This window comes from Pan paniscus, chromosome 3 (genome assembly GCF_029289425.2).
Source record: "Pan paniscus chromosome 3, NHGRI_mPanPan1-v2.0_pri, whole genome shotgun sequence".
In the NCBI taxonomy this organism is placed as follows: domain Eukaryota; kingdom Metazoa; phylum Chordata; class Mammalia; order Primates; family Hominidae; genus Pan; species Pan paniscus.
This window is the reverse complement of record NC_073252.2, coordinates 2019680-2041374: the sequence shown is the minus strand read 5'-3', so window position 1 is coordinate 2041374 and position 21695 is coordinate 2019680. Positions and strand designations below refer to the sequence as shown.

Genomic DNA, 21695 nt, shown 5'->3' with positions numbered 1-21695 from the left:
AATCTCCCGCCAAAGCTGCCCCCGCCCGCCAAGGCGCGACCTATCAGCGTCGCAGAGGCCCGCGGCGGCCCGGCCGCCTCAATCCCGCGGGTGGGGGCAACCTTTTCCTCAGGCCTCTCCTCAGCCCACGGCGTCCATCTGGCTCCCGAGCCGAGGGCCGGGCAGTCGGGCTTCGCGGCTTCCCGCGGTCCTGAGGCCTCGCCCTAGCCCCAGTCGGCTCGCGAGGCGCGCGCAGCTGAGTGGACCCCTGCGGCGTGGCCCGATGGTCTCGCCCGACCCGGCGCGCGCGGGAGGCCGAGGGGCGGGGCCCGGCGCCCCCATAAAGGCGGTTGGGGGCGGGGCGCGCAGAGCTCGTGAGCGCCGGCGCGGGGACGCAGGTTTCTGCCTCAGGCCCTACCCTGCTCTACTCTGCGATCTCTGCCCGCGCCGCCGCCGCCTCATTCTCGGCCCTGCGCTGCGCGCCCGGCCCGTGCTGCCATGGCCTGCCGCCCGCGAAGCCCGCCGAGGCATCAGAGCCGCTGCGACGTTGACGCCAGGTGAGGCCGGGCTGCGCGGCGGGCGAGGGAGCGCGTGCCCCGTGGGGCGGGGGTTGTGCGGGGCCGGGGTGTGGGAGGGCGGAGGTTGTAAGGCGGTCCCGAACCTGCCGTGCCCAGCCGACCGCGTCCCTCCCCGCAGCCCGCCGTCCCCCGCGCGATGGAGCCTGGGACGGAAGCGCAGAGCCGACGGCAGGCGCTGGAGGCCCGAAGACGCCGAGGAGGCAGAGCGCCGCGGCGCCGAGCGCAGACCCGAGAGGTGGGCGCGGGACCCGGGGGTCGGGGCGCGGTGGGGCCCTTGACGAGGCCGCGGGCTCCAGGGACCTCGTCCCGCTCTCGCGGTGCCGGGATCGGTCAGGTCGGCACCCTGCGTCCTTTTATCTTGGTCTCCGCGCGGCCCGTGGACTGGGGCGGCCGCAGCAGGCCTGGGAGGCGCTGGAACACTCCGGAAGCCTCTCGCCAGGATGGGAGTCAGCTGAACCGGTGTCAGCCCGAGTTAGCCAGTTCGAGTCTGTGTTGTGCTCCCGGGAGAGGTCAGGGTCTCTGACGAGCTTCTCGTGGACACGTGGAAGTCAGGGGACACCCGAGTCCCGAGGAGAAGTGAATTTACAGGGCTTACCTGCTTGGCCATTTTCTAGGTTAGGCAGTGTGCAGGGAGGGTGGAGATGCGAGCGAAAGGGGGGCTTGATGGGGTGGGACAGCCGAGGAGGGTCTGGAGGAAATAAGCAGGGGTGCCAGTGGTCATAGCGGCGGGGCTTTTCGGGGCTATGGTTAGAGAAAACTTCTCGAGGGGCTTTGGGGTGGCTCGTCCCGCAGTGGGGGCTTGTTGCTCCTGAGTTCCCTGAAAGGCGTGGTGACTTGGCCGAGATGGAGCAGTGGAGGTGGAGGGAAATGCGTGGTTCGGGATAGGCTTCTGAAGGCAGGACCTGTGAGACGTGCTGATGGCTTGGGGATGGGAGGCGTGAAAGGAAAAAAAAAAACTCGGACCCAAATTCACTGTGCCAAAAGGAAAAAATTATGCTGAGGGCGGAATCATGCAAGAAACTACCTTTGCGTTACTTTTTTTTTTTTAAGACAGGGTCTCATTCTGTCTCACAGGGTGGAGTGCGGTGACGCGATCTTGGCTCACTGCAACCTCCCTCTCCCGGGTTCAAGTGATTCTCCTGCCTAAGCCTCCCCAGCAGCTAGGATTACAGGCGCATGCCACCGCGCCCCTAGGATTACAGGCGCATGCCACCGCGCCCGGCTAATTTTTTGTATTTGTAGTAGAGACAGGGTTTCACCATGTTGACCAGACTGGTGTCGAACTCCTGACCTCAAGTGATCCACCCACCTCGGCCACCCAAAGTGCTGGGATTACAGGTGTGAGGCACCGCGCTCGGCCACCTTTGTGTTTCTTTTTGTTTCTAAGCACATAGCTACAGATAAAAGATTAAATATCTCCACGGGTGAACTCTGTTCACCTTAAGTGGCGACTTACTGAGCACACTAGGAATACATAATTGACTATTCCCCTACCTGCTCCTTTTCTCTTGGAACATGTAGACCCTTTCTCCTTCAACCTACTTTTCTCTTTTAAATATTGAAGCCCTGACAATCATCTCTGGAGAAAGGCACAGACCACAGACTCTTTCTGTAATTTCGTGTTTTCTAGGTATGTCCTTAACATTAGCTAAATTCCTAAAGCAATTGAGAACTGTCTCAGACACTTTTTGGTTTACACAGGAAAGAGGCATCAAGAATGACTCAAGCCTTTAGGTCTGAACGCTGTTGATTGGGGCCATTTGCTAAGATAGAGAAGATGGGCTGGAGCAGCTAGGCATGGGAAGTTGTGAGGCTTGAGAAGCTGCTTAGAGAAGCAAAGGAGATGTCAAGAAAGGTAACGGAGTGTAGGAGTCTACATGGGAGGCATCTTCAGGCACAGCGAGTTACCAGGACATATAGATGATATTTAGAGACTTGGGTCTAGGGGGCCGGGCGCGGTGGCTCCTGCCTGTAATCCCAGCACTTTGGGAGGCCAAGGCGGGCCCATCACCTGAGGTCAGGAGTTCGACACCAGCCTGACTAACATGGAGAAACCCCATTGTTGGGGACCAGCCTCAACACTACCCGTAGGGTACTTGAAGTCCGGTGGTGACAGTGGAATGAGAAGAGACAGGTTAAGAGTTCATAAAGGTGGGAGCCAGGGGACCAGTTGGAAAATGGAGGCTGCAAAAGGCCCAGAGTTGTGGTCTCCACACTATTTATTGAGTACAATCACTTTAAGAAGTAGGCCGGGCGCGGTGGCTCACGCCTGTAATCCCAGCGCCTTGGCAAAAGGCAGGTGGATCACGAGGTCAGGAGATGGAGACCATCCTGGCTAACACGGTGAAACCCCGTCTCTACTAAAAATACAAAAAATTAGCCGGGCGTGCTAGCGGGCGCCTGTAGTCCCAGCTACTCAGGAGGCTGAGGCAGGAGAATGGCGTGAACCCGGGAGGCGGAGCTTGCGATGAGCCGAGATCGCCCCGCTGCACTCCAGCTGGGGCAATAGAGCGAGACTCCGTCTCAAAAAAAAAAAAAAAGAAGTAGATGTTCAGGGTGAAACAGTGAAAGGCAGGCGTCATAGGTGTAATTATAGCGGTTTCAATGAATCTCCTTTGTGCTCAAACAGCATATCTAACTTATTGGAGAGTAGCTAGTGGGAGCGGGCTTAACTAGGAGCCTGCACATCTGTCCGCATTCCAGTGCTTTAAAGGAGTGTCTTTCTCCTTGAACACTGTTTACAGATAACAGAGCAGGTCTCGCTCTGAGCATGGGAACATGATGGCAATTAGGAGGCTTTGCTTCTCAGAGGCCTCTTGTGGCTTTTCACAACTTACTGTGCCATATTTTTATGGCCAGCTTATACAGGCACCCGATAAGCCTTTTTCCCAACACCCCATCTCTACTAAAAATACAAAATTAGTCAGGCATGGTGGCGCATGCCTGCAATCCCAGCTACTCGGGAGGTTGAGGCAGGAGAATCCCTTGAACCCAGGAGGTGGAGGTTGCGGTGAGCCGAGATCACGCCATTGCCTTCCAGCCTGGGCAATAAGAGTGAAACTGTCTCACAAAAAAAAAAAAAAAAAAAAAAAGACAAAAGACTTGGGTCTACGGGTGGGTACGGAAGAGGCCCTAGGTCCAGATATAAAGGGAAGGTAATCAAACCTTATTGAGATCAAGCTCTGAACTCTCCAGTGGTCTCATTTAGCTGAAGATAAAAATATTAAATCTTACAGTGCTTTAGAAGTTATGGAAGTTATTGGTGTCCTCATTCCTCAAACTATAGGAATGCTTCTGTCCTAGGGCCTTTGCACTTGGTGTTTGCACATTGTGGATAATGCCTGGAGGCACCTGACAAATAGAGCCAGCTCGTTGATGGATAAGATCTAGAAGTACTCTTTGGAAGGTTGTTAGCTTAGTGTGTAAAATTAGGCTTTCTTGTCCCAAGATAGGGTAGATTATGAATATAACCTACTTAATCTAAGAAATGGACTTAAAGGTACCAAAATATGGCATGTAGTATGGTCATTCACATACACAGGCTTTAAATTATTCTTGTAGTTCAGGAATTTGTTATGTTGGGAGACCCAGACTTCAACCTCTTGATACACTAGTGAGGATGCTTGTATCCAATCCTGGACAAACCTCTATTGAGTCAATTTAATTTTCAGTTAATTAGCTAATTTGATTTCATAACTTTCTACCGTTTTTAGAATCTGGAAATTTACTTTTAGAAATCCAATTTAAGTTTATCTGAGTTGTGTGACTGTAAGGGAAGAAATGATAATTACATAAGAGGATTATTCATTTGTTACTGCAATTGCATTTTCAAAGCACAGCATTTGGTTTACAGCTAAAATTACAGCTTATTTCTTGTAATTAAAGTTAGTATCTAGTGTATTTTTTTGTGACGGAGTCTCACTGTCAACCAGGCTGGAGTTCAGTGGTGTGATCTCATCTCACTGTAACCTCTGCCTTCCAAGTTCAAGCAGTTCCCCTGCTTCAGCCTCCAAGTAGCTGGGACTACAGGCATGCGCCACCACGCCCGGCTGATATATATATATATATATTTTTCCTTTTTGAGATAGAGTCTTGCTCTGTCGCCCAGGCTGGAGTGCAGTGGCGCGATCTCAGCTCACTGCAACCTCTGCGTCCCGGATTCAAGCAATTCTCCTGCCTCAGCCTCCTGAGTAGCTGAGATTACAGGTGCGCACCACCATGCCTGGCTAATTTTTGTATTTTTAGTAGAGACTAGGTTTCACCATGTTTGTCAGGCTAGTCTCGAACTCCTGACTTAGTGATCAGCCTGCTTTAGCCTCCCAAAGTGCTGGGATTACAGGCGTGAGCCACCATGCCTAGCCTAATTTTTGTATTTTTAGTAGAGGCAGGGTTTCATCATGTTGGCCAGGCTGGTCTCAAACTCCTGACCTTGTGATCCGCCCGCCTCAGCCTTCTAAAGTGCTGGGATCACAGGCATGAGCCTGTGCACCCGGCCCAGTATCTAGTTTTAATATCAGTAGTGATCAACAGAAAAACAGGGTAGAAAAATAAAAATGTGAGTTTATGTCTGATGTATAAATAAGATACATGAATTTGAACTGCCAGAATTTGGGGCTTGAAGCCTTAAGCTTTTGGATTTCCTGATTATTATTTTTAAAATTTTAATTATTATTTTTTTTAGACGGAATCTCGTTCTGTCGCCCAGGCTGGAGTGCAACCTCCACCTCCCAGGTTCAAGTGATTCTCCTGCCTTAGCCTCCCGAGTAGCTGGGATTACAGGCACCCGCCACCACACCCAGCTGATTTTTGTATTTTTAGTAGAGACAGGGTTTCACCATGTTAGCCAGGCTGGTCTTGAACTCCTGACCTCAGGTGATCCACCTGCCTCGGCCTCCCAAAGTGCTGGGATTACAGGTGTGAGCCACCACGCCCAGACTATTATTTATTTATTCATTTATTTTTTGAGACAGGGTCTCTCTCCCCCAGGCTGGAGTGCAGTGCACGATCTCGGCTCACTGCAACTCCGCCTGGTGGATCACTGCAACTTCCACCTCCTGGGTCCAAGGGATTCTCCTGCCTCAGCCTCCTTAGTAGCTGGGATTACAGACATGCGCTGCCACGCCTAGCCAAGTTTTTGTATTTTGGTAGAGACTGGGTTTCACCATGTTGCCCTGGCTGGTCTGGAACTCCTGAGCCCAGGCAATCTGCCGGCCTCGGCCTCCCGAGGTGCTAGGATTACAGGAGTGAGCCACTGCCTGGCCATAAATTTCCCAATATTGACTGAAGACTATCTTGAACTTGAGATGGAACTGAGCTCCTGGATGTGGTTTAACTCAAGGCACAGGGGGTACTTTGCCAGTAGACGGAGTCCTGACACAGCAAGGACTCTGACATATACTCCTCCATACACATTGTAATCATAGTGTACATAACATTCTGAATTATTAAGTACATGCGCCCGAAAGGTAAATGGATATGCTAGCTATTGTGTATTTTATTTATTAATTTTTTGAGAGGGAGTCTCTTGCTGAGGCTGGAGGAGCAGTGGTGCAATTTCGGCTCACTGCAACCTCCATCTCTGGGGTTCAAGCAGTTCTCATGCCTCAGCCTCCCTAGTAGCTGGGGACTACTGGTGCGCACCACTGCACCTGGCTAAGTTTTGTATTTTTAGTAGAGATGGGGTTTCGCCATGTTAGCCAGGCTGGTCTCGAACTCCTTACCTTGGGTCATCCACCCGCCTCGGCGTCCCCAAAGTGCTGGGATTACAAGTATGAGTCACTGTCCTCTGCCACCATATTTATTTTTTTGAGATAGGGTCTTGCCCTGTTGCCCAGACTGGAGTGCAGTGCCAGGATCATGGCTCACACAGCCTTGACCTCCTGGGCTAGAGTGATCCTCCTGCCTGGGCCTCCTGTGTAGCCGGGACTACAGGCACGCCCCACCATGCTTGGGTATTTATTTATTTTGGAGATGAAGTTCCAACCTTTTTATTAAAATCAACTTCTCACAATGTATAAATACTGCATATTAGCACACATGAAAAAGACAACTTCTAAGGCACCCAGAAATACGTTCGTACACGTTACAGGACCATTCGCAGAGTGGACAATTTGCTGTAGACAGTCAGCATTGGATAAATCAGAAGATTATCATCCCTCAGTAGTACTGTACCCACTCTCAGTAAATATTTACAACATGGTGAGAAGGTGTCAGCTGTACCTGTTTTATAATTCTATGAAGTACTCAGACTTACAGATAATTCAGAACTAAAGACTATCCCATGATAATCTGACAAAATAAAACAAGTAGTCTAAAGTCTTAGTGATTTTGGTGTGTGCTACATCCGTGATCAAATCCAAACACTCCTGGGGTGGGCTGGATAAGTTTTTGGTAGCCTGCTTCATTATCAGAAGTTTGTTAATAAGCCTTGCCAATAGAATACCATTTCTTCAGCATCAGTCATTTCTCAACTGGTTAATGGATCAGTAATCTCATCATGAATGAGAATGGAGAGAAAACAGAAGACAATTCTTCTCACACTTAACAGGAATTAGGATGGGTCAGTGCAGTCTGGGTACGGTGGCTCACAGCTATAATCCCAGTACTTTGGGAGGCCGAGGCAGGTGGATCACCTGAGGTCGGGAGTTTGAGACCAGCCTGGCCAACATGGAGAAATTCAGCCTGTATTAAAAATACAAAATTAGCTGGACGTGGTGGCTCATGCCTGTAATTTCAGCTACTCGGGAGGCCGAGGCAGGAGAATCGCTTGAACCTGGGAGGCAGAGGTTGCAGTGAGCTGAGATCATGCCATTGCACTGCAGTCTTGGCAACAAGAGTGAGACTCCGTCTCAAAAAAAAAAAAAAAAAAAGAATGGGTCAGTGCAGAACAGGAGGAGGCAGACATTTGGCAAGTACAGGATGATACTGTTTAGTATAGACATGTCTGAAAAATTCTTACCCTGGAGGTTCATATTCAGATGGAGGAGTCTACACTGGCCAGATAACCTGGAGAAATGCCATACCTGCACTTTTATTATATGGATACAGGCTTGGGACTACACAGCGGAAACACCCACCTGAGATAGCCTCAATTAGAGACTTATCTTGCAGAGCCTTCTCAGTATGACAGCGAATCCCTCTGTATGGCCAGCCAGGGGAAGCATGAGGTTGCTGGAAGTGAGTAGTTGCTCTGCACCGTCAAGCATGCACACATCTGTCTAGATGTGCCCGCGATCTGTGAAACTCGGGCTTTGTTAGAATAATGGAATTCTTTGGTCGTCGGTTTTATGAAAGGCAATATTGTCACAATCTTGTCAACATTGACATTGGCAATGACTTCAAGCTGGGACTAATGGCATAGGGACAAATTAAATACAAGATGGGAAACTCTACACTCTGAACTTCTTAAGAGTCAACTTCATAAGCTCCAGCATCAGGCTGGATGTTGGATCAATGAGATAAGGTTAACCCATAGAAATGCCAGAACTGAAGCTGAAAACTAGATATGGGTTTTTCTGACTGCCACACACACTGCAAAAATTTGAAGCAAATCTCCCATCTTAATGACTTTATAAACACATACCAGAGATGAACGAAATAACTTGATTTTAGCCATATGATAGCCCTGGACTACTGAAGTGTGGACACCCAAAAGGAATCATAATTTAGTTTGAAGTCTAAAATCTAGTTGGTTTTATTAGACCCCCAAACACAGTGGGCACACTGCCAAGGAGCTCCATGACTTCTGCTCTAGTAAGACAGCCCTGGATAGACAGATGCAGCTGATAGGTTATGTTCTACATCTAGTTTGCTTTTGTCCTGCTAAACTCCAGTTTAGTATGGTTTGATACACATAGTTCACTGATATAATGCTTTTATTTTTTTGGGTGGGGGATAGAGATGAGGTCTCACTATCTTGCCCATGCTGGTCTTGAACTCCTGGGTTCAAGTGATCCTCCTACCTCAGTTTCCAAAGTGCTGGTATTACAGGCGTGAGCCACTGTGTCCCACCAGCCTTTGAATATTTCTTGACATACAGTTTGAAAGAAAACAAAGTATGTGTCATGGTTCAGTAGCATTTTCGTTTTATTGCAGCTTTACCACTCCTGAAGGCCCTAAACCCCGTTCCAGATGCTCTGACTGGGCAAGTGCAGTTGAAGAAGATGAAATGAGGACGAGAGTTAACAAAGAAATGGCAAGGTACACATTTTGGACCACCTTGAAGTGTTAATCTGTGGCGTTTTCAGTAACACATTAAATTTGATATTTGTCTTAGAACAGTGGTTCTCAAAGGTCTGGGCTCCAGACCAAAGGCATCAACATTTCCTGGGAACTTGTTAGAAATACAGATTCTCAGACCCTTCCCTGGGCCTGCGAATGGGGTGGGGCCTGACCATCCTGTGAAAAGCCCTCCAGGCGGGTCCTCTCTTTCAAGCTTGAAGACCACTGTCCTCTTGGTGGTAATCCTTCCAAGAGTGGAAGTAGGTGCACAATGGTGTTACTGCTGGATTGCAGGCTGGAGGACTATCAGAACTTTCTTTCTTTTTTTTTTTTTTTTTTTTGAGACAGTCTCGCTCTGTTGCCCGGGCTGGAGTACAGTGGCAAGATCTCGGCTCACTGCAACCTCCGCCTCCCGGGTTCAAGCGATTCTCTTGCCTCAGCCTCCTGAGTAGCTGAGATTACAGGCACAGGCCACCACGCCTGGCTAATTTTTGTATTTTTTGTAGAGATGGGGTTTCACCGTGTTGGTCAGGCTGGTCTTGAATTCCTGACCAGCCTGACCAGGCTGGTCTTGAATTCCTGATCCGCCCACCTCGGCCTCCCAAAGTGCTGGGATTACAGGCATGAGCCACTGTGCCCGGCCTAACTATCAGGAACTTACTATAGTCATTTGTTACCACCGACCTTCTGTATGCGGTGCTCACACAACCCAGCACAGTAGATGGAGTGCTCTCTCCAGATGAAGGAGTACATTGACACTTGGCTTAGGCAACAAACAGCTCAGAAATGCCAACATACAAGGAAAGGTCTCAAACTTGGATTCTGTGAACCTCTTGCAGTTGTACACAAGATTGTTGTGTGTATCCAAGTTCTTGCAAACTAAGCTACTTCCTCTTCGTTGACTCATTACCTAATGCATCCTTAACCATGTTTAATCTCCCTTGATTATCAGTGTGTTGATCCTTTCTCTTTTGATGAGTTGTCTAACTCAAACCCAGTTGCAAGGACTGGGTTTATTCAAACCCAGTTAAAATGTGGCTCATAATTGGTTGAAGTATTTTACAAGATAATTTTAGCCAACAAGTGGCTGATAAATCAAACAGGGTCTCGAGAAAAATGTGTCTTGCGTGTCAGCCGCGGAACCATACCTAGACTACCTGTTTTCATTTTGGCAGCCAGTGATGGTATTTATAGCAGCCTCCTTTGAAAAGGGACGGGAATATGTGGGAATTGGTTATTGAACATTGGGGGAGTTATTTGTCATTTCTTCTGGTATCAAAATGTGTGGGCGGATGTATGCCTTGGTAGAAGAAATGAACTAGGAGTTCACAGATGTGAGTACCAATGTTTTTAGTGAATTATTGCATTTATATAGGTCTTGATTTCCTCAACTATAAAATTAGAATGTTTGACTTGACTTGTATAGTTTGTGTTGCATGCACAAGTCTTAGAACAGTTCTTGCATACCTATAGCCTAGTTGCTCCCTCAAGTCACCCCTTGCCAGGGGTTATCTGCAGCTCTTATTCATGCGTATTCCACCTGTCCAGATTGTCCTGTGAGTGGACCCCATTTGTTCTTCAGATATCTCATGGGTCTGTGCCTGAAAATTGTCCTGTTTTGGAAAACAGCACTGTTTGGACTGCTTTGTTGATTATACCCTTTGTGATGGAAAGCTACGGCTTTTATTTACTTACTTATTTTTTTGAGATGGAGTCTTGCTCTGTTTCCCAGGCTGGAGTGTAATGATGCAATCTCAGCTCACTGCAACTTCTGCTTCCTAGGTTCAAGCGATTCTCCTGCCTCAGCCTCTCAAGTAGCTGGGATTATAGCTGTGTGCCACCACGCCCGGCTAATTTTTGTATTTTTAGTAGAGGCTAAGTTTCACCATATTGGCCAGGCTGGTCTTGAACTCCTGACCTCAGGTGATTTGCCTGCCTCGGCCTCCCAAAGTGTTGGGATTATAGGCGTGATCCACCTTGCCTGGACAAAGCTGCGGCTTTTAGTGCAACCTGTGTAATTTAAACTCCTGGCCCTTTAGTGAGCCATTACTGACAGGCCTGCTTACTTCCTGACAGTAAGAGGGGTATGAAATGTCAGCTTACTATGCTTTAAGGAGACTAACAGACTACAAACTAGCAGTATAAGAGTATGAAAATGGATTTTCTGCATGGCATGGTGGCTCACACCTGTAATCACAGTACTTTGGGAGGCCAAGGTGGGCGGATCACCTGAGATCAGGAGTTCGAGACCAGCCTGACCAACATGGAGAAACCCCATCTCTACTAAAAATACCAAAACTTAGCCAGGCGTGGTGGCGGCAACCTGTAATCTCAGCTACTCAGGAGGCTGAGGCAGGAGAATCTCTTGGACCCGAGAGGCGGAGGTTGCACTGAGCCGAGATCTCGCCATTGCACTCCAGTCTGGGGAACAAGAGGGAGCTCCGTCTCAAAAAAAAAAAAAAAAAAAAAGAAAATGGGTTTTCATCATACCTGAAAACCAGTCTTTCTCATCTGTGGTACTGGAGAGAATGAGGCCCTGCAGCAAATGATTTGCAGGACTAATCTCTGAATCGTACAAAGATGGTGTTATATAGCCAGTGCTACTCTAGATGCACGGGAGATAAATTACTTCATTACCTTCTGGCGTCCAAACTGCACTGAACACCTCAGCAAACTTGGGTGGATTTTAGATTTTGAGAGGAGGCACAGTAATACATGACATAATTTAGATACCTGCTTGACAGGCCAGGGGTGGTGGCTCACTCCTGATCTCAGTACTTTTGAGAGGCTGAGGCGGGAGGATTGCTTGAGCTCAGGAGTTCAAGAGCAGCCTGGGCAACATAGACCTCCATGTCTCCAAAAAAAGAAAAAAATTTTTTTAGAGATGGGTGTGGCGGCACTTGCCTGGAGTCCTAGCTGCTTGGGAGGCTGAGGTGAGATGATTGCTTCAGCCCAGGAGTATAAGGCTGTGGTAAGCCATGGTCGTGCTACTGTACTCTAGCCTGGGTGACAGAGTGAGAGCCCATCTCAAAAGAAAAAGATACTCACATGAACTTGGAGCTCAAGGTAGCTCATGGTTTCAACATCAGATAGCGCTAGACTCCTTTTGGAGATGTCATACTTTTTTTTTTTTTTTTTTTTTTGCAAAACTACGTTCTGGTAATGACTGCAATAGAAAGCAGATACCTCAGGAAGTTCATGAGGAACAAGACAAAAGGGGGCACGTTTGGTCTCCAAGATTGGAGAAGGTATGCAGTGCCCAGTAGGCATACGAGTCCCATTAGTAAGTTTGGTGTTTTTAAAATAATTTATTTCAATTTATGTTTTGTTTTTCTTTTTTTAAGGCTGCCAAGTTTTAGGGAATGTAAATTTTTCTTGTGTGGATCTCACTACTTAAACTGAACTGACAAAGATTTCTTTTGGCCCACGGAGCTTCTGGATTGCATAGGATGGTGTGCCTGCGGGCATCAGGGTGGAGCTTCCTCACACCTGGCTGCTTTGTTTTTATATCTTTTTTAAAAACAGCAATATTTATTTTGCCCTTAGATATAAAAGGAAACTCCTCATCAATGACTTTGGAAGAGAGAGAAAATCATCATCAGGAAGGTAAAGGCTGTGTAAATGTTTCTTTTCTAATTTGATAGACCTGTAATTTGTTTAAAAAAAAATGTGACTGTCAGAAATGCTGACTGTCGCAGTAACATTTATTAATACCTTTTTCACTAATTTGAAATACTGTATCTGTTGTGTACTAAATTCCCATACATGCAGTCTCTGGACTATTTAGGATTCATATGGTTGGGAATCTGGAGTGAATCCTCCATTATTGTGTTTTGACATTTTCTTGGCTTACCTTACATACATGGTGATCTTAATTGCAGGGCTTATTCTGTTAATCTGTTGTTTTTTCAGTTCTGATTCAAAGGAGTCTATGTCTACTGTGCCGGCTGACTTTGAGACAGATGAAAGTGTCCTAATGAGGAGACAGAAGCAGATCAACTATGGGAAGAACACAATTGCCTACGATCGTTATATTAAAGAAGTCCCAAGGTAGTCTTGTTTCAGTGGCATGTCTTGAACAAGCTGTGTGGCATTGGTTTCTAAAGAGTTGCTTAGATTGGGTAGTACAAATGATGCTGGGGATAGTTCACACCTGCTAAGAGCTATTTAATAGAGACTTACTGGGGCTTATGACGTAAATAATGGATTGGCAACTGAAAAACTAAGACATGAAGATTTTAAAAATCATTTTCATAATTTTGAATGTTAGATAACATTTCTTAGGAGTCAGCAATCATATAGATGTAAGCTTATTAAAATACATGATGGGGAAAAATGAAGTTCAAGTTAAATATTGTAAAAGTCTAATTGGAGAAAAAAAAATTGGCATTGCCCTATTGTCTTTAAGCAGCATGTTCTTGCCTATCCTGCTCCCTCAAACACACAGACACAGAAGGATATAAAGAAAGCTTTAGTGTTTTCCTGAACTTTTTGGCAGGATTGGGGTTGAAATTTACTTTTCTGGGCCAGGTGCAATGGCTCATGCTTGTAATTCCAGCACTTTGGGAGGCCGAGAGGACTGCTTGAGGCCAGGAGACTAGCCTGGGCAATATAAGGAGACCTCATCTCTACAAAAAATTTAAAAATTAGCCAGGTGTGGTGGTTTGCACCTGTAGTCCCAGCTACTTGGGAGACAGGTGGGAGAATTGCTTCAGCCCAGGAATTCAAGGTTACAGTGAACCATTAATCACACCACTGCAATCCAGCCTGGGCTGCAGAGTATGAGACTTTGTCTCTTAAAAAAAAAAATTTTACTTTTGGCTGAGTGCAGTGGCTCACGCCTGTAATCCCAGCACTTTGGGAGGCCGAGGAGTGCGGATCACGAGGTCAGGAGATCGAGACCACCCTGGCTAACACGGTGAAACCCCGTCTCTACTAAAAATACAAGAAATTTGCTGGGCGTGGTGGCACACATTTGTAGTCCCAGCTACTCGGGAGGCTGAGGCAGGAGAATCGCTTGAACCCGGGAGGAGGAGGTTGCAGTGAGCCGAGATTGCACCACTGCACTCCAGCCTGGGTCACAGAGCAAGACTCCATCTCAAAAAAAACAATTTTTTTTTTTTTTTTAACTTTTTTGGAACATAGCTGGCAAAGGAATAGTAAGATTCAATGTGATGGTGCTTTTTTTTTCCCCTCCTGACCGAGTCTTGCTGTTACCTAGGCTGAAGTGCAGTGTCATATCATGTCTCACTGTGTATTCATTTTTTTGAGACGGAATCTTGCTCTGTTGCCCAGGCTGGAGTGCAGTGGCGCAATTTCAACTCCACCTCTCGAGTTCAAGCGATTCTCCTGCCTCAGCCTCCACAGGTGCCTGCCACCACACTTGGTTAATTTTCGTATTTTCAGTAGAGATGGGGTTTTACCATATTGGCCAGGCTGGTCTCGCACTGCTGACCTCGTGATCCGTCTGTCTCTGCCTCCCACAGTGCTGGGATTACAGGGGTGAGCCACCACGCCCAACCATCATGGCTCACTGTAGTCTTGAACTCCTGGCCTCTAGCAATCCTCCTACCTCAACCTCCTGAGTAGCTGGGACCAGCGGTGCATGCCACCACACCTGGCTAAATTTTTAAATTTTTGTAGAGATGGGAGTCTCCCTATGTCGCCCAGGCTGGTCTTGAACTCCTGGCCTCAAGTAGTCCTCCCAAAGTACTGTGATTACAAGCGTGAGCCACTGTGCCCAGTGGATAGTGATTTTTTTGAGACCGAGTTTCACTCTAGTCCAGGCTGGAGTGCAATGGTGCAATCTTGGCTCACCGCAACCTCCGCCTCCCAGGTTCAAGCGATTCTCCTGCCTCAGCCTCCCAAGTAGCTGGAATTACAGGCATGCACCACCATGCCCGGGCTAATATTTTTGTATTTTTAGTACAGATGGTGTTTCTCCATGTTGGTCAGGCTGGTCTTGAACTCCTGACTTCAGGTGATCCGCCTGCCTTGGCCTCCCAAAGTGCTGGGATTACAGGTGTGAGCCACTGCACCCGGCCCAGATAGTGCTTTTTTTTTTTTTTTTTTAAACATATTTGTTCATTTTGTAGGATCTCAGTTGATTTTTTATTTATTTATTTATTTTTGAGACGGAGTCTCACTCTGTCACCAGGCTGGAGTGCAGTGGCACGATTTTGGCTCACTGCAACTTCCGCCTCATGGGTTCAAGTGATTCTCCTGCCTCAGCCTCCCGAGTAGCTGGGATTACAGGTGTCTACCACCACACCTGGCTAATTTTTTGTATTTTTAGTGGAGACAGGGTTTCACCATGTTGGCCAGGCTGGTCTTGAACTTCTGATCTCAGGTGATCTGCCTGCCTCAGCCTCCCAAAGCGCTGGGATTACAGCGTGAAACACTGTGCCCGACTTTTTTTTTTTTTTTTTTTTTTTTTTAAGGTGGAGTCTTGCTCTGTTGACCAGACTGGAGTTGCAGTGGCATGATCTAGGCTCACTGCAACCATCGCCTCCCAGGTTCAAGCAGTTCTTCTGCCTCAGCCGCTGGAGTAGCTGGGACTCCAGGCATAAGCCACCATGACTGGCTAATTTTTGGTATTTTTAGTAGAGATGAGGTTTCATCATGTTGGCCGGCCTGATCTCAGGCTCTTGAGTTCAAGTGATTTGCCACACCCAGCAGCGTTTTTTTTCTTTTTTTTTTTTTTTGAGGCGAAGTCTCGCTGTGTTGCCCAGGCTGGAGTGCAGTGGCACGATCTCGGCTCACTGCAAACTCTGCCTCCCGGGTTCAGGCGATCCTCCTCCCTCAGCCCCCCAATAGCTAGGATTACAGGCACAGGCCACCACGCCCGGCTAATTTTTGCATTTTTAGTAGAGACGGGGTTTCACCATGTTGGCCAAGCTGCTTTCGAACTGCTGACCTCAGGTGATCCACCCACCTTGGCCTCTCAAAATGCTAGGATTATAGGTGTGAGCCACCGCTCCCAGCCCCTAGCTGTTTTTTTGTTCTGTTTTGTTGTTTTTTTGTTTTTGTTTTTTTTAAATAGAGACGAGGTCTCACTGTGTTGCCCAGGCCATTTTCAAATTCCTGAGCTTAAGTGATCTTGGCACGACCTCCCAAAGTGCTAGGATTACAGGCATGAGCCACCATGCCTGGTGATCTATAATATTTAAAATAATACTAGTCTGATAGTTTGGTTAATCTTCAAGCTAATGTGGAAATGTGAGTGGCATGTGGGCATGTGCTAGAATAATCTTTCTCCTGTAGACACCTTCGACAACCTGGCATTCATCCCAAGACCCCTAATAAATTTAAGAAGTATAGTCGACGTTCATGGGACCAGCAAATCAAACTCTGGAAGGTGGCTCTGCATTTTTGGGATCCTCCAGCCGAAGAAGGATGTGATTTGCAAGAAATGTATGTCTTTATTGCATTCTTGTTCTGTGATTCTCTGATTGGTCCAGTGACTGGAGCAGCTGTGCACCACTGGGACAGGAGGGTCTGGTGCCAAGTCCCCCAGCAGCTGTTGGGGAGCAGAGCAGCTGCTGCAGCTTGGTGCTGAGTTCTTCTGTACTGGGAGGGAGGCAGCTGGAAGGAAGAGTTTGCTTCCTGGGTTGAATTTATTTTTTCAAGCAAAGTCAATCTGGGAATACAGTTTTTGTTTGTTGTTTTGCTGTTTTTGTTGTTGTTGTTGTTTTTCCCCTAAAAATTACAATAATGTCTGGAATTTGTTTTTTAAATATAAATATCCTAAAAAGTATTTGAGTCATTTCGGCTCACCCATGAAAATAAAAGTTCTTAATTAAGGAAGGAAGGCTTTCTTTCTCTGTTGGCTTTTTTTTTTTTTTTTTTTGGGAGATGCTCTGTCACCCAGGCTGGAGTGCAGTGGCGTGATCCCGGCTCACTGCAACCTTCACCTTCTGGGTTCAAGTGGTTTTCCTGCCTCAGCCTCCTGAGTAGCTGGGATTACAGGCACGCGCCACCACGCCCAGCTATTTTTTGTATTTTTAGTGGAGACGGGGTTTCACCATGTTGATCAGGCTGGTCTCGAATTCCTGACCTCGTGATCTACCCGCCTCAGCCTCCCAAAGTGCTAGGATTACAGGGGTGAGCCACTGCTCCCAGCCCCGTTGGCCTTTAAACTTGTGCCTAGTTGAAATGTCTCAGGCCTGAACTTTTGCTGCATCATGGGAATACCTGCTGACCAGGAAGGTAGAGAGAATGATCGTGTACCTCCCTCCGTCTATGTGGGGTTTCTTCTCAGCTCCCCTCTGGTCCTCAGCCTCTCGCTTCCTCAGACACATTCTTTAAACAAACAATTAGAGTTTCTCCTCTGTGCTGGGAAATTTTTTAGAGACTGGCATGTTTGAAACGATTGTAAGTGGCTTTACCAGTTTGTCCTGACAGATGTCATTTGGGTTTTTTCCCCCAGTGTGACACCATTGTCCCATTCTCTGAGTAGAAACTTGGAAAAATTAGTGATAATGCATAGTATGTTCATCACAGTGCTCATTTCTCCCCCTCAAAAATTGGGCTTATGAGTGCTTCTGTTTCCAAGGATGCTTGTGTGGTGAGCCCAGCAGATCTTTTTGTTGCTTCTCATTGCCATCTGCTTTCTTTTTGCTGGATTGATTGGGCTGGGATTAAGTCTGTCAAATAGTCACTGAAAGCTGACCCCTCAGGGAGCCTAGGGCGCACTGTCAGTGTTGTGGCTGTACCATATGGATGGGGTTTGTCTGTAGCGCCCTGTCTCCTGGCTTTGTTAAGTTAGTTCCTGATGCACCTGTTGGATCTTGTTTAACAGACACCCTGTAGACCTTGAATCTGCAGAAAGCAGCTCCGAGCCGCAGACCAGCTCTCAGGATGACTTTGTAAGTACTTTGGATAAGTCTTTCAGCTTGGGGGTTGCAGGTGAATTGTTAATAACACATGCTGCCTTATAAACTGAAGTTTGGACCGGGCATGGTGGCTCACGCCTGTAATCCCAGCACTTTGGGAGGCCGAGGCAGGCGGATCACCTGAAGTCAGGAATTTAAGACTAGCCTGGCCAACATGGTGAAACCCTGTTTCTACAAAAATACAAATAATAGCCAGGTATGATGGTGGGTGCCTGTAGTCCGTGCTACTCAGGAGGCTGAGGTGGGAGAATAGCTTGAACCCAGGAGGTGGAGGTTGCAGTGAGCTGAGATGGCGCCATTGCACTCCAGCCTGGGCAACAGAGCAAGACTCTGTCTCAAAAAAAAAAAAAAGAAAACCGTCTGCTGCGCGTGGTGGCTCACGCCTGTGATCCCAGCGCTTTGGGAGGCTGAGGCAGGCAGATCACCTGAAGTCAGGCATTCAAGACCAGCCTGCCCAACATAGTGAAACCCAGTCTCTACTAAAAATACAGAAACTAGCTGGGTGTGGTCATGCAGGCATGTAATCCCAGCTACTCGGGAGGCTGAGGCAGGAGAATCACTTGAACCTGGGAGGCAGAGGTGGCAGTGAGCCGAAATTGTACCACTGCCCTCCACCCTGTGTGACAGAGTGAGACTCTGTCTCAAGAGAAAAGAAAACCGTTTTTAAATGTATCAGTTTAAATACTGTCTCCTGTCCTGAGACAGCCACTATTTGTGGTTTTGTCTAGGCTTTTAGAATTCTTTCTGTGCTTACAAACGATGTACATGGCCAGGCACAGTGACTAGTGACTCCTTCCTGTAATCCCAGCACAATGGGATGTGTGCACATCTAAACTTCAGTGTCTTGTAAATGGTACATGTGGTTTCTCTTTGCAGTGTTATTATTAAAATCTGTCTCAGTTGCACGTGAAGTATACACCTCGCTGTGCATTACGTCACATGATTTACCACATAAGGAGTGGGGTGTAGGAAGTGGCCCGTTTTCAGGGTGAGATGAATGTCAACCGAACCATGCTTCTGTTTTCCAGGATGTGTACTCTGGCACACCCACCAAGGTTAGACACATGGACAGTCAAGTGGAGGATGAGTTTGATTTGGAAGCTTGTTTAACTGAACCCTTGAGAGACTTCTCAGCCATGAGCTAACTGCCCCCTGGCGGCCAGGAAGAGAAACAGCTCCTCCCCGACTAGGTGGAAGGCTGGCCAGGCACCAAGCATGTGTGTGCACTTGTACCTGGTGGTTTCTCTGTTAGCAGTCCATTATCTCATGCTGAATTATTTTTGCCTTACTTTATTAAGAAACATTAATTTTATGTATAGTGAGTATATTTTGCATGTTTTAAATTGTAAATGGAGCTAAGTCCAAGAAAGTACTTGAAGCAATCTTCCAGCGAGCTTAATTGCGTAATCCCTGTTGTCCTCCAGGGTAAGCTGACAGGTCTATGTAACTGGTTTTCCACAGGCATCTTCAGTTATTGCTTGTCAGGTGGACTGTTTTGGATTTAACCATGTAATCCATGGGACCAATTGAGAGTCAGCTACTTTTATAGGCATCAAAGTATTCTCAGACACCTTTAATATCTTTATGGAAACTTAATTTTTGGCCTTTTATCAATATGTCATAACAGCATTCTGAAGTCAGACATTGTTAAATTGAGCTATTAAACTAATGAGTTTTATGTAAGTTATAGGGTCTTAATTTGGTACTTGTAAATAGCACTAGTTAGACTCTTTAGAATACTCCAAGAGTTAGGGCAGCAGAGTGGAGCGATTTAGAAAGAACGTTTTAAAACAATCAGTTAATTTACCATGTAAAATTGCTGTAAATGATAATGTGTACAGATTTTCTGTTCAAATATTCAATTGTAAACTTCTTGTTAAGACTGTTATGTTTCTATTGCTTTTGTATGGGATATTGCAAAAATAAAAAGGAAAGAACCCTCTTTAACTGATTGGGGGTGTTGCCAGGTGGGCCAGCTGCCATGAGAGCTGACATGTTTGGAGGGTCAGAATTGTGTCTGCCTTTCTTGTGTCTGAAGCAAGTGGCACTCAGTGAGTGTCGCTGGGTAAAGGGCCTTCTTTATTTTTTTAATTTTATTTTTTGAGAGAGTTTCGCTCTTGTTGCCCAGGCTGGAGTGCAATGGTGCGATCTTGGCCCACTACAACCTCTGTCTCCCGGGTTCAAGCGATTCTCCTGCCTCAGCCTCCCAAGTAGCTGAAATTACAGGTATGTGCCACCACACGCAGCTAATTTTGTGTTTTTAGTAGAGACAGGATTTCTCCATGTTGGTCAGGCTGGTCTCGATCTCCCGACCTCAGGTGATCTGCCTGCCTCGGCCTCCCAAAGTGCTGGGATTACAGGTTTGAGCCACTGCGTGTGGCCGGGGGCCTTCTTTAATAGGTGTCACATGTCACATTTGGTCTGATGCTTATTCATCAGCACTGGCGTGACAGCCTTCCCTGTCTCTTGGGAGAGACCCTGCAGCAGGATAATCATCAGTCTGAGGGTGCCCTGCCCCCACTGCTTTCACCCTTGGACCGTGGTTGCTGCCTGCAGACGTGACCACTAGTCCACGCCACAGCCACATGTCCTGGAGATCCCTCCAAGTGATGCTGGGCTGGTCTTAAGCCAGGGATGGGCTCAGGTAACTTTGTTCTAGGAGCTTGAAGAGGGCAGAAGCTCTTGTTTACTTAGCTTGTTTATGGAGACCTCAAGCAGGGTCAGGTGGAGGGTGGTAGACACTGGGGTCGTAGCACATGCCCTGGTGAGGAGACCCAGCTCTTTCAGGGTGGTAGGAGGTGCCTGATAAAAGGTGACATCTGGGGAGGGCAGTAAGCAGAGACCATGAAGTGGGAGCACTCGGCATTGACTTCAAGAGTCCTAAAATGTGGGAGGAGTTCTGGGGGCCTGACTGCAAGCCTCAGTCTTGAGAAGGCAGAGGTGAAGGTCCTTGTTAGATGGTGACACAGTTCAGTGGCGCTGTGGCCTCCATCATGACTACGACGGAGAGAAGCTCTCCCAGGTTTGTCACTAAGGAGCTACTTCCCCTAAACTGTGAGTAGGTCCTTAGCGATGAGCAGCACTCAGTGCTCTTAGGCTAAAATTCAGTGGCTTCCAAGCAAAGATGACATCCAGAAGACAGCTGGAAAGGTGATCTCAGTGGCTTCCAAGCAAAGATGACATCCAGAAGACAGCTGGAAAGGTGATCTAAGCTAAAGCTGAGGGTGTGGCATGAAATCCTTTGTTACAACCATAGAAAGTTGAACCTTTCTCTCTCTCTTCACTGGAGTGCAGTGGCGTGCCTTCAGCTCACTGCAACCTCCACCTCCTTTGGCTCAAGCAATTCTCCTGCCTCAGTCTCCTGAGTAGCTGGGATTACAGGCGTGAACCACCACACCTGGCCAATTGTTTTAGTAGCGTCGGGGTTTCGCCATGTTGGCCACGCTGGTCTTGACCTCAGGCGATCTGCCCTCCTCGGCCTCCCAAGGTGCTAGGATTACAGGCGTGAGCCACCGCGCCCAGCTGTTAGAACCTTTCTTTCCCTCAATAAGACTTCTTGCTCCTCTGCAGGAGTCCAAGATGGTGCTATTCTGAAAAGCCCCACAGGTGTGGCTTCTAATGAACTGAACCCTATTAAGAGTCACAGAATTAACATGGGCGGAAGCTGCTGCCAGGCTGGACTGAAAGGGCCAGGCAATACAAGAGGCCTTGAACCCTCAGGTTCCTACCAGCGGGAAGTAGGAAGATAAAACTCTCCAGCTGCAAACACAGGCTGCCTTTTGTGAAAAAGAAGGATAATTCAGAGATGGAGCCAGGAGCCTGGAGGACTGAGGCTGGCCTAGTCAGGGGACTGCCAGGTGATGTGTGCCCAGCTGGATTTCAGACTTGCTGTGGGCCAGGGACTCCTGGGAGCATTTGCAGCAGGTGTCCTAGGTCTGTCCCCGCTGTTCACTGGGGGGGTGGGGGGGTGGGTGGGTGCATGTGTGTGGTGGGGGCCGGGGACAGTCTTTACATGGAGAGGGGC

At 47.6% G+C, this 21695-nt stretch overlaps 1 protein-coding gene across 2 annotated transcripts; it reads left to right on the top strand.

The window, feature by feature from the left end:
* Window positions 1-273: 273 nt before the first annotated feature.
* Window positions 274-19613, top strand: SLBP (stem-loop histone mRNA binding protein). Of its 2 annotated transcripts, XM_034958177.3 has the most exons (8): window positions 274-536; window positions 676-792; window positions 8652-8756; window positions 12324-12383; window positions 12690-12827; window positions 16041-16190; window positions 17578-17644; window positions 18700-19613. In XM_034958177.3, exons 1-8 carry the CDS (start codon window positions 478-480, stop codon window positions 18814-18816), a joined length of 813 nt encoding a protein of 270 aa, XP_034814068.1. In that variant the 5' UTR covers window positions 274-477; the 3' UTR covers window positions 18817-19613. The 2 variants fall into 2 exon arrangements, with proteins under 2 accessions (XP_034814068.1, XP_034814069.1); XM_034958178.3 differs by lacking the exon at window positions 8652-8756.
* Window positions 19614-21695: the final 2082 nt, after the last annotated feature.

Bases quoted from the DNA above. Each gene is read 5' to 3' on its own strand.
- SLBP (XM_034958177.3), top strand. From the start codon at position 478: ATGGCCTGCCGCCCGCGAAGCCCGCCGAGGCATCAGAGCCGCTGCGAC. The intron at 16,191-17,577 runs GTATGTCTTTAT...CTTGTTTAACAG, and splicing joins GGATGTGATTTGCAAGAAAT to ACACCCTGTAGACCTTGAAT. The intron at 17,645-18,699 runs GTAAGTACTTTG...TCTGTTTTCCAG, and splicing joins CCAGCTCTCAGGATGACTTT to GATGTGTACTCTGGCACACC.